General features: G+C 37.1%; 1 protein-coding gene across 2 annotated transcripts in view; it reads right to left on the bottom strand.

Moving 5' to 3' along the window:
• LOC130927696 (CUB and sushi domain-containing protein 1-like) overlaps positions 1 to 15,327 on the bottom strand; it is a 687,910-nt gene that overhangs the window by 179,697 nt on the left and 492,886 nt on the right. For both annotated transcript variants that reach the window (XM_057853669.1, XM_057853670.1), the window contains exons 18-21: positions 13,948 to 14,086; positions 12,471 to 12,658; positions 12,119 to 12,307; positions 1,947 to 2,063 (exon numbers count right to left, since the gene is read on the bottom strand). In XM_057853669.1, the coding sequence (XP_057709652.1) occupies positions 1,947 to 2,063; positions 12,119 to 12,307; positions 12,471 to 12,658; positions 13,948 to 14,086 (633 nt within the window). The remainder of the gene's footprint in view (positions 1 to 1,946; positions 2,064 to 12,118; positions 12,308 to 12,470; positions 12,659 to 13,947; positions 14,087 to 15,327) is intronic.

Here is a 15,327-nt window from a genome sequence, read left to right as displayed (position 1 = left end):
GTATATAATTTCCGATTAAGTGAGAAATCAGGTGGGAAGAAAAACAAAATTAAGCTACCATCCCTCTGTTAAGAACAAGACATTTGAAATTGACAGTAAAAAAAATGCTCAAACATGTCTTAAAGTGGACAATAATATTGTTAAATTAATTAAAATTTCCTTTTATCATGTTTAGTCACCGGAACATGGCAGGTAAATGAAACAACCTAAAACAATTGTCTGGGATAAAAGAAAAAAAAAAAAAAAACTAATCTATGAGTGTAGACAAAATGAACTTAAAACAACTAATATCGGTGAATGGTGGAGTATTGGAGAGTAAAATGGAGAGTACTTATATAACGCATTGATCTACATGGTTACCATGCCCAAAGCGTTTTACATTAGCACACACCATTTACTATTTACCCTTTCACGCATACATTCACACATCACTGGTGCTGCAGCAATACAAGGCGCTGCCAACCCCTTGATATTGACCAATATTATTCAATGGTTGTTTTTTTCAAATGAAAACAAACCATTAAACGAGCCTTACAACAGTTGTCAAAGTGATAATAACTTACTTTTCAGTTAATCACAAATCTTTAAAGCAAACATATTAGAGTGATTTTCGGACTATAATACACTACTTTTTCCATTGCTTTGAACTCCACAGCATATAGTACCGAGCAGTGTTGTTAATCTTATTTTAAAAAAAGTAATTAATTACAGTTACAAATTACTTCTCCCAAAAAGTAATGCGTTAGTAACTCAGTTACCTGAATGTAATGTATGAGTAATTAGTTACTTGACAAAGTAACTGGTGATAATTTTCATGTTTTTTTTTTTTTTTTTTTTTTTTCTCAAAAAAAAAGAAAGAAAGAAAAACAGGTCACAAAATGTGAAGTGTAAAGGGTTTTTGGGAAAATTGGCCCTAGCCCAATTCTTTACCCTAAACCTAACTAGACACAGGGGTATTGCGGATATTGTGATAACTAGATAGTAACCTTTGCTATGTGTGGAAGTCATTTAATGTTGTGAATCAACCGTTAAAGTTGTTAAAATTGCTCCCGTTATTGCATTAGTTCCCTTCTGTCTACTTTTGACATGTGTAAGTTTTAAAACTTTTTCATCATTTAAAAATAGATTTAAGTCAAGATTTTGCCGATTTAGGGGCATTTTAGATAAAAAGTTAATTGGTTCGCGAGGAAGGTTCTCTACAATAGAGCCTTCCTGAGAAGTCTACTGCTTTAAGATGGCGGCTGTTTACTAACGCATGTAGTTCTTTATACATGTTGCTAATGCCGCCGTGTCTGTCATTTGCATCTAGTTCTATAATATGTGACATCTACCGTAGCATCATGTGGGCGTAGTTTGTAGGCTATCAGCTACAGTCAGGTATTATTGGAGCCACCTAGCATCGTGTTTGTAAAGGCGTCACAGCTCCCTTGCCTCCTCCCCACTCCTGCTCCGCTCTCTCGTCTCCGTGAGTCCATGACTTTTCTCGCGTCATTCAACCAACATAGTAACGCATAGTAACGCGCGCCTTTCCCGCCTCAGTAACGGTAACGGCTTTGCCAAAATGAGAAAAGTAATTAATTAGATTACTCACTACTGAAAAAAATAACGCCGTTAGTAACGCCGTTATATTCTCACGCCGTTATTAACAACACTGGTCCCGAGTGTCTTATCTATGGATTTTTACAGGCTAATAAATGTCATTTGCTGTAAAAATTACAAAATACATGGACACTGGTGGATTAAAGTCCAGTGTGAGTTGTATACAAACAAATACCGTTTTCTTTAAAATTCAGTGGGTGCAGTTTATAGTCAAATGAGTCTTATAGTCCAAAAAATATGGTTCATAGTACTAACATCATGTTTTTTATCGGCAAAAGACTCATTGTGTGTGAAGAAAACTTCACCAGTAAAAGAAAAACATTTTCACTTTTTATTTGATCACTTACCTTTACCATGAGACACTTCTATCGTCCAGGTGCAGTTCAAAGAATTGGGATAGAAATCAGGAAATCCCGGTGAAAGAATTGTGCCCATTTTCCCGTACACATAGCCTCCACACAGAGCTATGGAGAATCAGAAATTAAAATTAAAGTCTAAAACAATATTGTAAGGCAGGGGTCGCGTTAACCGAATATTTTCCGTCGTTGACCGGTTTTTTAAAACGGTGACGGAAAAAACTGAAGTCCATCTGTCATTTTGACAGGTTGCAATTCACACCCCAGACCACAGGGTGGCGAGTGAGCATATTAATTATTGTCTCTCTTGATGCATGACGTCGTTGGCCTTAATCGGAAATATGTCAAGGCAACTGAGTGTTTGCCTGGCACGGCCAGACTGTTCTCCCTGTATTTTTCAAACACTGAGAGAAAAGTCTGGGACACAGCCTCTTGAGTAGGTACAAAATCAATCGACAAATCAGATTTGTTTATTTGCGTGACGTGTTCTTCACGAGCAACGTCACTCTTGCGCGCCGAAAGTCATCTCTATAACAACACGAATGGCGAACGGGAGAGCCGAGAATATGTTCCAATCCGCGGTAAATTCAGTTTTAAATGAGCTAAAACACATCGACACGAGTCATTGACAACAGTCTGTCTCGCGCTAGCCATGTTGAATAAACTCCGTTCTCCTCGTATGTTTACTTCCGCGCGCAAGTCCCTCGTCCTGCCCTCATCGCTTTGCTAACGGCACGTCTGCCCGTCGCTGATTGGTGCACTCCGCTGTCTGTTTGCCTCTTGTTAAGCTTTTTCGGACAGAATATTAATTAAAAATGAATGAAAACTAAATACTATTGAATATGTCATTATTATCATTTTAAAAATGTAAGTGACAGGTAAAAATAGATTATGACCGGATTTTTATGACACTGTCAGTCAAAATGACAGACAACGAAAAAGTCTAGCTCAACCTCTGCTGTAAGGATAGTGCAGTCAGGTCAACATATAGCAAAATATTTCCCAGTTATAAAACGGTTCTTGGCCAAAATAAATTTCATAACGTGGAAAATCTCTTATGAGTGGACCTTTGTGAACTAGCTCAGTGGTGTTATCATTATTAGGCAAGCAGCAGCATGGATGAGAGGAAGTGTAATAAGAGCAATGTATACTCTAAAACTACTACCTACCATGTATCAAGCCAAATGGTATTCGTTAATTGAATATATTCTCAGTGGGCTACCTTTTTATGGTGAGCACCTACGTAGCTAACCTTTTATGTAGAGAGAAGCTGAAAAGAATGAGTGCTGTTGTGCCTGTCAGACTATTGAGATAATGTTGAGTCTTTGTTTCTCATCTTTGATTGAAATTCAATTCTGTTGAAGTGCCAGATACAAACATATATATAACAAGTATTGCTGGAAAGTATTGGAAACACTCATTGATCTCTCAAATAAATTGTAGATGTGTGTGCTTTGAAAGGATTGTAAAATCATTCATTGTTGGTTTAAAGAACAAAAAAAAGACACCTTGAAGTCATCAAATCGACTATGCATAGGGAGCGTCTACGTTCCCCTCCCTTTGTTTGTTCATCACTTTGCTATTATCTTCTCCCTTGTCATATTTCAATATGGCTAAGTTGAGTTGCAGCGATGAGTCAGATCTCTTTTCATGACAAGCAAAGATAAATCGCCATCATGTTCGTCACTCTCCCGTCGGGATTCTGCTCAAACTAGGACACCGTCTGACTAAATGACCCTTGTTGGAAGAAACATTTGTGTTTAGACATTATCTGCCGAGTGTGAAAGTGCATACTTGATGGTTCGTGAATTATATCATTGCAAGAGGAGGGAGATGGATTGTTAATATATACGTGTGCAGAAAAATTCACTGTCTGACAGTGAATAACAAAAACAGAGTAAAAGCCATTAAACAATATGCTTGTTTGTTTGTTTGTTTGTTTGTTTGTTTGTTTGTTTGTTTGTTTGTTTGTGTAACCAAGCAAGAGAAACAAAAAACACTGAACCCTCATCCTAAACTTTCATGATTGCAGATAATGCTTGGATAGCACACTTTATTTATTGTATAATAGCCTGTAGCTTATCTCACTACATTTTAAAATTAGTTTACCCAACACTGGCTTTTGTATTGGATCTCATTAAATTATGCATGTGTACCTAATAAAGTGTCTGGTGTCTCTAAATGGGATTATATTGTAATTTGCATGCATTGCTTGAAGTACAGCTCAGGGAGATGGATTTCATTTCCTTCTTTCCAATCTATTTCTCAGTGGGCCTTGCAATTTATTCACCAATGGTTCACTGCCGAGTTGTGACACACTGCTGTATCAGAGCACCTTAGCCAAATGAAGAGGCACGCAATAAATGAATAAATAAATACATAGATGAATCAATCAATCAATCAATCAATCAATCAATCAATCAATCAAATAAATAACTCCTATAAAATGCAACAATAATACAGTGTGGCGTCTCTATTGCAGTTAATGGAGCAGTGTTAGCCCAGGCAGGGCAAACTTGAAATCTCAGCTGATCCAGTGCCAACCTACATCAGATAATCATTTGATTATTATCTCTTCAACATTTAATTGCCTTGTCTGATTTCTTTCCTACCCTATATGATGAACAGAATTTGAACTGTTGTTGTTGCCACGTGGGACTGGTAAATTATAATTTTTCAGGAGAATCAGCAATAACCACTCTGGTGGAAAATGGCTTGCTAGCAGCCACATTTTTTGGGGATTGTACTACTACAATATATGACTTTCACAACCTGCAAGAATATGAGCACGTAGTCAGAACCTTCAACAACAGAGTAGAAAAAATCCCAACCATAGAAAATGAGGGAATGGGAGACAAAAGGAGCAGACACACATTAAGGGGGCTTGAACTCCCTGAGGACATTCTAACTGTGCATTAAACCCACCAGAAGAAGAGCAACAGCAGCCTACCCTGGGGATATAAACAGGAGGAGGAATAGAGTGGTCCTTTACGTGGTTCGCGGGATAAACTCAGAGGAATATTGTCCGAACATAATACAGTATACCCATGCTCTTCAAAGTCTGCAACACCCTGAGACGAAACTGGTTCACACCAAAGGGCAAAATCTTAGGAGTCAAGCTCAGCAATGTTGTTTACGCAGTGGAGTGGCGTGAAGAGTGTATTAACCTTGACATTTAGGAGAACAAGCCAGGGGTTTAGCTAGTCATTTGGGACCACAAGCAAAAGCTTTTCAAGGGATCCAGTACATCCACATGTAACTTAAATGTTAAAAGTTCTGCACTTTGGTGCAATGTGGAGAAAAAAGTGTGACTGTAATTTAGGCAATTTGTCCCGCTTTCCAAATTGTTACATTTATCCGAAATCTTTTTAAGTCAACAATTACACCGACATTTTCATGTTCACCACTTTCGAGTGAATATTTCTAGATCTACAGTATATAAAGTTATTTTTCCTTCTTGTGTACTTCTATCTCAGAAGATAACCATTTCCATTCTTTCACAGTTATTGATAAGAACAAACACAAAATCAAATATTAATATACAAAGTTTAACCTCTTTATATTAGAGCTGAAACAATTACTCGAGGAACTCGAGTTTAAAAATTGATCGAGAAATTTTATACGCCTTGACGAATCGTTTAATTTTGCCAGCTTTAAGCATCACCTTTTGCCCACACTATTTTTAACGCGTCACAACGCGCTGACGTACGTACCGGAAGAAAAAAGCAGCGGCGAATATATTTGATTTTAACCGTGCATGGATTTAGAGATAATGACTGAGAAGCCGATGAAAGCCAAGAGAAATGCACCAAGAAAAGGCAGAAAATGTCAAAAGTATGGGGGCATTTCAAGCTGGAGAGCAAGGCTAACACTGTTTCATGCATTCACTGTAAGACAGCGCTTGCATAACACTACCCCTGCCCGGCCCCGGCTACTCGCGGCCCCGCCGATTCTTCTAAACTGCCAGCCGGTGCCCGAAATGGACGACCACCCCCGAAACCCGGGCCGGGCGCCACGTACTATCCCCCGCTCCACTGAAGGCATCACGGAGGAGCGATAAAATTAAAATTAAATTAAATTAGCACTATTAAATAAAATTAACATTACTGTACCTTGCTAACATAATGTTAGCCCTGCGGAGGGCTAGGTTTCTATTAACTATGACTACTGTAGATGCGTGGCTAACATGTCTTTCATACAGGCTTTATTTAATCTGTAAAAACACAGCGCTGTAGAGTGATGAGGATGTAATGTAAAAACATAATAAAGCTAAATGTCAATTTTAGCTCGATAATCATTGATGGATAAACCCCCAAGTAGCACTGGTGCCTAATGTGCTCCAATACAGCAGTTATCATACATTTATTTTGAACACTGCAAAAACTCAAAATCCTATCAGGACTTACAATTTAGACTTAAATTTAAAACTTAACTAGAACTTTAAAATAGCTTGTGGAAATGGAAATTCAATTGAAACACAGAGGAAAAACACCTCACTTTTAAGTAATGTGTGCTATGAAGCGTAAGGACATTTTTAGGCAAAAAAAAATATATTTTTTTTAAATAAGATCTTGGGGTTTTTTCGTGTGAAAGCAGTGAATTTTTTGTGTTATTTTTTTAGTCATATCCGAGATGCAATTGTTGGCTGTTTTCAACTATGTACATCTAAAATAAAGACATTGATTGTCTACAAATGGTTCAATATTAGGTTAAATGTTTTGTTTTCTCATGCAAATTTATAATTGCTCTATACCTACATTTTTTTTTTATCAGATTACTCTATTAATCGAAACTTTTAGTAGATTACTCGATTACTAAAATATTCAATAGCTGCAGTCCTACTTCATATTATTAACCATGCCTTTAAGGAGTGAAAAACATTCCTAGTTTTATACTCCACTTCTGCACTCCACCCTCCTCTGCTAAAACAAACTTTAAAATCTACCATGTGTGGCTCTTCCTATTGTCAGTTACGCTTATTTGCCATCTGGAAAAAGGTCAAACCTTTTGTAGTTTTCATTAAAACTGCTTAATTTTGACTCACTCTGTCCATGTCTCCACTCTAATGGGATAACTAGTCTTTGCTTCATGCGCTCATCTAAATCAACAAATTTTTTTTAGCAGATGTCTCAACAATTTTGTTTAGCAGTCATGTTCCAGTATCAAGTCTTGGCAGGCGTAGTAAGAAGACTGAGTCGTCTATTGCAAAAAAGGGAAGGGAAGAAGTAAAAACTGTAATGATGAATAAATTCTTTGGCTCTCAACGAATGTGAACACTTTTCTCTTTATTCCCCTCTCTCGCTTAGAATCCAAGCTAGCTGACATTGTCATGTGTTGTCTTTTGTGTCATCTATCTCAGCCTTTCACTGTATTTCCTTTGAAATCACAACAACGCGAATAGCCATTTCTCGTCGCCAGTCATGATATAAAGATACATGAGAGGGGTGGGTTTTCTTGAGGCTAGGACATCATTGACTTACTCACTGACACACAAAAACATACAGAGTCTGATGGACAAACCTCTAATATCCTCCGCTTTGGATTCATACCTCTCCCCACACGTCAGAGTTATGGCATGGGTAGCTTTTAGTGCAAGGGTGGGAAAACCGGTCCTCAAGGGCTGCAGTGGGTTCTGGTCTTTGTTACAACTGATTCAGCGCAGGCAGTTTAACCAATGAGAGGCTCAGGGAAACAAGAAGCACCTGACTGCAATCAACTGATTGCACATGTAAGACAACAGATTGGTGAAAAAGTGTACTCTTAATGAGTTACAACAAAAACCCGCACCCACTGCGGCCCTTTGTGGAATAGTTTGCCCACCCATGTCCTAGTCTCTAGGATAGCCAAATGCTAGCCTCTACTGCGTCCGTTCTGCCAAGGCTACTCCCCAAATACTCTCTTGGATTTTTCTGGATTCCACACTTTTAAGGTGGACTAAGACTAGAGAAGGAATTAGCTTTTTTGCCTCATCCACCCACCATCATGTCAAAATCTTGTGCAACGTACAGGTGGTTTGAGAGTGAAGTGGAAGATACTATAGCTCTGCAACAAAGTCAAACTAGGAGGAACCACTCTAGACATATGGAGCATTGCTCACGTTTAGAACAACATTGTAAAACCTATTCTCTCACCCTGAGCAATAAGTTTTTTTTTTTTTTTTTTTTTATGTTTGTGGACAAGTCGGGACACCCTTCAGAGCATCAAAGGATTAACTCTGCGTATGTTTTGCAAGGGGATGTTAAGAAAATGTGAGAAAAAAGTAAATTTAAGATTGAGGCTACAATGTGAGGAAAAAGTACGTGAACAATTTTAGCCCATAATACTACAGATTCTTCAGGAAATAATCAGAGTCAAGTCTAAGCCAACCCGTAGTCCAGTAAAGAGAAATGATTGCAGGTGTGGTTGAAAGTTGCTCTGACAAAGAGCAAATACTAATTCAATATTTTCTCTAATAATCAAGCGTTTTCTCTAAAGTGCATCATTCAAACGAGTGTTCAAAAGACCTATTATTAGGAATAGTTTGTGTGTATAAAGCTGGAAAAGATTACAAAAGTCTCGGAAAAATTTTGATGCTCATCCAAGAGGACTGCAAGCGCAAGAACCCTGGAGTGTCAGTTTAGGACTGAGGAGAAATCACTGGCATATGCCACAGTCTCTATTGACAAATTGTCACTGTTGAAAAATCTATCACATTTAACAAAAACATTGAAGAAGAACTGGTTTTATGACAGAATACCAAGCAGGAAGTCGTTGCTGTCTAAACAGTATCAGAGGACTAACATTGTTCAAATGGAAGTGAAAATATGGCAGCAATAATCTTATTTGCCTACTTCCTAAAATAATGTTCCCATAAGCCCATAGTACTTGTTCACACTCTACAATTAACTTTTGTTTCCCTACCAAATTCATAAGGACTGTTACTTATATACAGTATAAGCTTGCTCAAATCAGTTTGTTGAGAAGCGTAGTAGTAGGTGCACTGCATGAGTATTGTGAAATGTATTTCACACGGAACAAATGCACAGCTGGCAGTGGCAGGAGGTGCTACTCTAAAAACATATCAGTAGTGAATAAAAAGTGCTGCTGTAAATGTGATGACCCTTACAGATGCAATTGTGACCAGTGTTGTTAATCTTACTGAAAAAAAGTAATTAATTATAGTTACAAATTACTTCTCCCAAAAAGTAATTGCGTTAGTAACTCAATTACCTGAATGTAAGAGTAATTAGTTACTTGGCAAAGTAATTGGTGATAATTACTTCTTTTTTTCCCCCCTCAATTAAAAAAAAAAAAAAAAAAAAAAAAAAAAAAAAAAAACATTGACTACACTATGTGAAGTTTTTTGTGGAGGTTTTTGGTACAATTGGCCCGAGCCCAATTCTTTACCCTAATTTACTCTTTACCCTGAATCAACTGTTAAAAGTTGTTAGAATTGCTCCCATTATTGCATTAGTTCCCTTCTCTCTACTTTCGACATATGAAAGTTTTAAAACTGTTTCATCATTTAAAGATAGATTCAAGTCAAGATTTTGCCGATTTAGAAGTATTTTATATAAAAAGTTACTTAGGTTCGCTAGGAATGTTCTCTACAACAGAGCCGTCCTAAAAAGTCTACTGCTTCAAGATGGCGGCTGTCTACTAACGCATTTAGTGCCATGTCAGTCATTTTGCATCTAGTTACATCTATATACAGTACATGTGATATCTACCATGTCTACCATATCTACCAAAACATGCGGGCGTAGTTTGCAGGCTATCGGCTACAACATGTATTATTGGAGCTACCTAGCATCGCGTTTGCTCGGCGTCACAACTTTCTTGCCTCCTCCACACTCCTGCTCTGCTCTGTCGTCTCGGTGAGTCCGTCTCCCTCAGACTTTTCGACCAATATAGTAACGCATAGTAACGCATGCCTTTCCGTCCTCAGTAACGGTAACGGCGTTGCCAAGATGAGAAAAGTAATTAATTAGATTACCCACTACTGAAAAAAATAACGCCGTTAGTAACGCCGTTATTTTGTAACGCCGTTATTAACAACACTGATTGTGACACACTTAAAAAAAAAGTGTGACCACAAATATTGTGATTTAATATTTTATATTATTTCTGGGAAAATTGTATGTGAAAATTAACCCTGAAATCTAATTTGAGAGAAAAAAAAAGTAAGTAGGAACAAAAGAGCGGAACCATAAAGTCAAAAAGAGGTTGAACCCAATTTCACTGTGACGTGAGGGAACTCGCTCACCCCCTCCCTTCAGAGGAAACTTGGGATGAGAGCAGACTGGTTCGTGTCTCCTTTCCTTAACTGCTTTGCCTGTGCTTTTCAGGTTAGTAAATGTTTGGAATGCACTTCACCTTTATTTTGGGACTCATGAATACTTAAAGACATTAAGGTGATCAATTTACACCATAAAGAGTTGCGTTTTTATAGCGAACTTTAGAAGTGAATTCAAGCGCTAATGTTAGCGGCGCGCTAGCTCACGGCTAACGTCCGTTGTTGAACACAATATTATAGAGCGAACTATATTTCCACCTCCGACTTGAATCCTTCAGAACAATTGTTAATGTGTGTATTGTGCATGTGTTATGTTATGTGAAAAAAAAGGAATTGTTCTTAACTGTCATTGTTCATAGAAAAAAAACAAGAAAACTTCCCAGCATAATGCCTTTCGAAAAAGTATGTTTTACATGCCTCATTTATTTAGTTGATGTGACATCACACTGGAACATGTAACTGAGTTATATAAAACACTTGAATGATTGCAACGCTATTTTCTGTTTTGAGGAATTTAGAAATTAGATTAAAATCATTTTGATTTTTTACATGCACTTTAAAAGTGAAAATTTTGTAATAAAGAGAGGAAACTTGGGATGAGAGCAGACTGGTCCGTGTCTCCTTTCCTTAACTGCTTTGCCTGTGCTTTTCAGACACGGCAAACAAATCTTTTTGTTACTGGGATTCCAAGTTCTTGGGACCCGTAACACAATATATTTTCTTCCCAACTACATTTACCGAACGACTGTTGTGACAAAAATCTCACTTTGATTTGGACTGCAATTATTCTTTAAGATTAAACTTCGGTACGCGAAAGTCAAATTTGCAAGGTTGCATGTAACAGAAGTTGTACAATTCTGAGTTCAACAAAGTTCTGGATATACCTTGAAGCCAATTGTTTTTAATCAATTATGTTCAAATGAAACATCACATCACATTATATAAGCTCTAAATCATTAACGTGCATTTTTTTCTTCGGCATTAACAGTATTACGTGATTTTGACTTTACGACGCCGTAGTCTCGTCCGTCATTTTGCCGTTTTTTTTTTTTTTTTTGTAATACATTTTTATTTATTTAGGGCTGTCAAAATGATCACGTTAACGGGCGGTAATTCATTTTTTAATTAATCACGTTAAAATATTTGACACATTTAACGCACATACCCCGCTCGAACAGATTAAAATGACAGCAAAGTGTCATTTCCACGTGTTACTTGTGTTTTTTGGTGTTTTGTCGCCCTCTGCTGGCGCTTGGGTGAGACTGATTTTATGGGTTTCAGCACCATAATTATTTTTGAGATCAACAATCGCGAGCAATTAGTTTATTTTTTGATTGAAAATTTTCCAAACTTTATTCAAACGAAAACATTAAGAGGGGTTTTAATATAAAATTTCTATAACTTGTACTAACATTTCTCTTTTAAGAACTAGAAGTCTTTCTATCCATGGATTGCTTTAACAGAATGTTAATAATGTTAATGCCATCTTGTTGATTTATTGTTATAATAAACAAATACAGTACTTATGTACAGTATATTGAATGTATATATCCGTCTTGTGTCTTATCTTTCCATTCCAACAATAATTTACAGAAAAATATGGCATATTTTATAGATGGTTTGAATTGCGATTGATTACGATTAATAATTCATAATCATAATTAATTTTTAAGCTGTGATTAACTCGATTAAAAATTTTAATCGTATGAAAGCCCTAAATTTTTTTAGTCACGTAACAGTGTTCTCAGTCTAACAGCTGTCAAGCTCCCCTGCAAATATTGTTTGTTTGTTTTTTTTGCGTGCATTGTTTTTGTTTTATCAGCACGCACATATGCCGCATCATGATTATCTCTGGTCTAAAAGAAGGCTAAACTTGATGCATCCTCACCATCACAACTGGGTAGAGCATGACTCCACTGATGATTCTGCTCACAAACAATAGGCTCTTGATCATTCAGAGTATATCCTGGGTCACATGTAAATGATACACGTGATCCAATGGAAAAGCTGCTGCCATGGCGACGCCCATTGACTGGAATACCAGGGTCAAGACAAGAGTCTGACTCCATTTTCACACCTGGAATTAAGATCACATAAGCATCTATATCAAAGATCAAGAGAGTCTATGGAGATGTGAGTGTACATGACAAATATATCATCACCCATTCATGATTATGGGATTTAAGAACAACCCGGATTGTTTTTTCAATGTATGTCTGCCAATTTCAGCCAATCCTTACTTTCGTATCTGATGCTGAATCCCGCCGCAGAGCGACTGTTGTCAGTGGTAAACAACAGGAACAGGAAGTTGGATGTGGAGATCAGGAAATGAGGTGCCTGGGTTCCGTGGTATTCACCGATCAGGGGGGAGGAAGATGAGGGGCCGTCCCTGATCTCCAGTGTGTCATAGTTGACTTCCGTCTGGAACCTGGACAGCCATGCATGAAAAGACAACATAATCAGGACACACATGGCTTAGTGGGAAGACAAAAACAACAAATATTTGTTTGTAATCTAATCATTTTCATTATAATATTAAGCAGACAAAGGATTGGGTTGTACTGTTGTTTCTTTCTTTTTTTTGTCTTTCATATGTCAACAATTGTATGCAGAGCTACCAACTACAATTCACTATAGATAAGCAGACCGCTATTTCAAGGTTTACTAGCTTCGCATTTAAAAAAGTGGCCATTTACCATCTGCAAATATCAAAATACGAAATGCACTTTAACGTCTTAAACAACTTTTTGGGACCGAAGTTGTCTTGAGTTCAGAAAGCTATCATTATGAAAGTGTAACATTTTAGGCATGGACTGTAATTTGAATACAATTAGCAATTTGCTGGGATAGAAAACAATATAACAGACTACAACAACAACAAAAAAATCACATTGCAATTTAAGATGACCTGAATATTTCCATACACGACCAAACACAAGTTTGTGTCTGCACATCATATTTGCATAAATGCTATCCTCCACAAATGGAATGCCTTATGCGGCAGTGAGGCCTTTATGTTGAAGTTCCAAAATAGATGGATTTCATCCATAGCAATTTCATGCTATGCTGCTTCTGCTTAGGGCTCATTGCCAGAAAGAAAAGTGAAACTCCAATATTAACCAATTTACTGCAGCATATACTACTTTTTTACATGTATTTGACTATCTCACAGCATCGGACTAAATGAAAGAGTGCAATTCCCATAAACATCGCATGTCACTCTGAAAAAGTGTTCTAAAATGTTGACAAACCAATGGCACAAACAGAAAAAAATCCTGTAACTATTGACTGTAATGGTAGTTCATATCGTGAAGTGCACGACATATATACATTCGATAGAATATGGACATTTATCACAACTACATAATTCATAACCACATTTAATTTTGAATGACCATGTTTGAGAATGAGTTATAAAACAAATAATTCAACAAATATGTTCACAATTAGCCAATAAATAATTAGAACCGTACTAAGATGAAATGCAGCAAATATAAATATGACTCTCAAAAATCACACAGTTAAACTTCTGTTATGTAAAGAGCCAGACTAACATTTTGTATAAAATCCTGTATCATAGGTTTGCAGCATTGTAAAAAACAATTTTAGGTGAGTCAAACTGTCACTTTATTGCATACTATGCTGCTTTAATCACAAATGAGTCTTACCAAATCAAATAAAAGGAGACAGTGTTAAACAAATAACGCGCAAACCTACCTGTCAAAGTGTATCTTTACAGCGTGATCCGCTTGTGATTCAATCACCCATTGGCAATTAAGCGAATCCTTGTAGAAAGAAGGCCAACCAGGAGAGAGAAGAACTCCAGCAGAAGCAGTGAGATGGCCTCCACATGGAGCTACAGTGAAAAGACATACTGTATAACCTCAAAATATAAACACACCCAAGAGGAAATAGTCATCTTCCTTTCTTTCTGCTTGGATGTTTGTAGCCTGTGCACAACATCCATTTTAAACAACCTAAATTTAGCTTCTTTTGCCTTTTAATCCTTAACTCCTTTCAAAATGTCTAAATTTTCGGCCAACATATTCAGATTCATAAATAATAGTGATCTAAGATGGTGATGTGCCCTATCAAAACGGTAATAACACCAGTGACATGCTAATTGTCATTCTAACTTTGCCCTTATTATATTATCTTTTTGATTTCACATTTACCATTAAAATACTGAGAAGAGACTTCGCTACTGACCCAGCGCACCATAGCGCAGCACAGCATTGTACCACCTACATCCTGAGGCCAGGTCTGACTGGCCCTCAGATGAGGGCGGTCCTCTCTCTTTATGTCACTATTATATGTTGGAATATGAATACTATATGAACAAAATTTTCATAGTTTAGCTGATTTATATAGTGATCCTTGTTTTTTGTCAGCAACTGTATTTCTGTAAAGGGTTTCTTGTGCCATTCGTTGAGTAACCACAGTGGCAAAGTTAAGGAGTACTAATGATGCTAAGGATTGGCAGTGGAATAAGCAATTTACAAGTAACGTGAGGCGAAAAAGTTGTTCTTGCTCGTGGTTCCAGCGAGTACATTGTCAGTGGAGAAGTCATTTTCACTCAAAAGACAAAGCATACAGTCAAAACAGGACTTTCCAAGGACGACTGCTTTCCCTGGCACTGATCTCCAACGAGAAATAGAGAACTTCAAAACTCAAGGCAGAAAATGAAAACTTCTACAAGCAGGTCATCGATGCGTTCGTTCAAAAGGAAAGGTGCATGGATTTCATTTGTTACTAAAGGTAAGACAGAATGACATTTTTAGTTGAATGCTTTTTGTGTGTGCTACATTATGTATACGTAAAGAATGCAGATATAAAAAATGTAAACATACTGCCAATGAAATGGTGAATACGCTGCTCTAAAGGAATCATACAGTGGGGCAAAAAAGTATTTCGTCAACCACTAACTGTGCAAGTTCTCCCACTTGAAAATATTAGAGAGGCCTGTAATTGTCAACATGGGTAAACCTCAACCATGAGAGACAATGTGGAAAAAAAACAAGAAAATCTCATTGTTTGATTTTTAAAGAATTTATTTGCAAATCATGGTGGAAAATAAGTATTTGGTCAATACCAAAA

Source organism: Corythoichthys intestinalis, chromosome 1, assembly GCF_030265065.1.
Source record: "Corythoichthys intestinalis isolate RoL2023-P3 chromosome 1, ASM3026506v1, whole genome shotgun sequence".
Taxonomy (NCBI): domain Eukaryota; kingdom Metazoa; phylum Chordata; class Actinopteri; order Syngnathiformes; family Syngnathidae; genus Corythoichthys; species Corythoichthys intestinalis.
The sequence above is the reverse complement of the archived record's forward strand: the minus strand, read 5'-3'. Positions and strand labels throughout refer to the sequence as shown.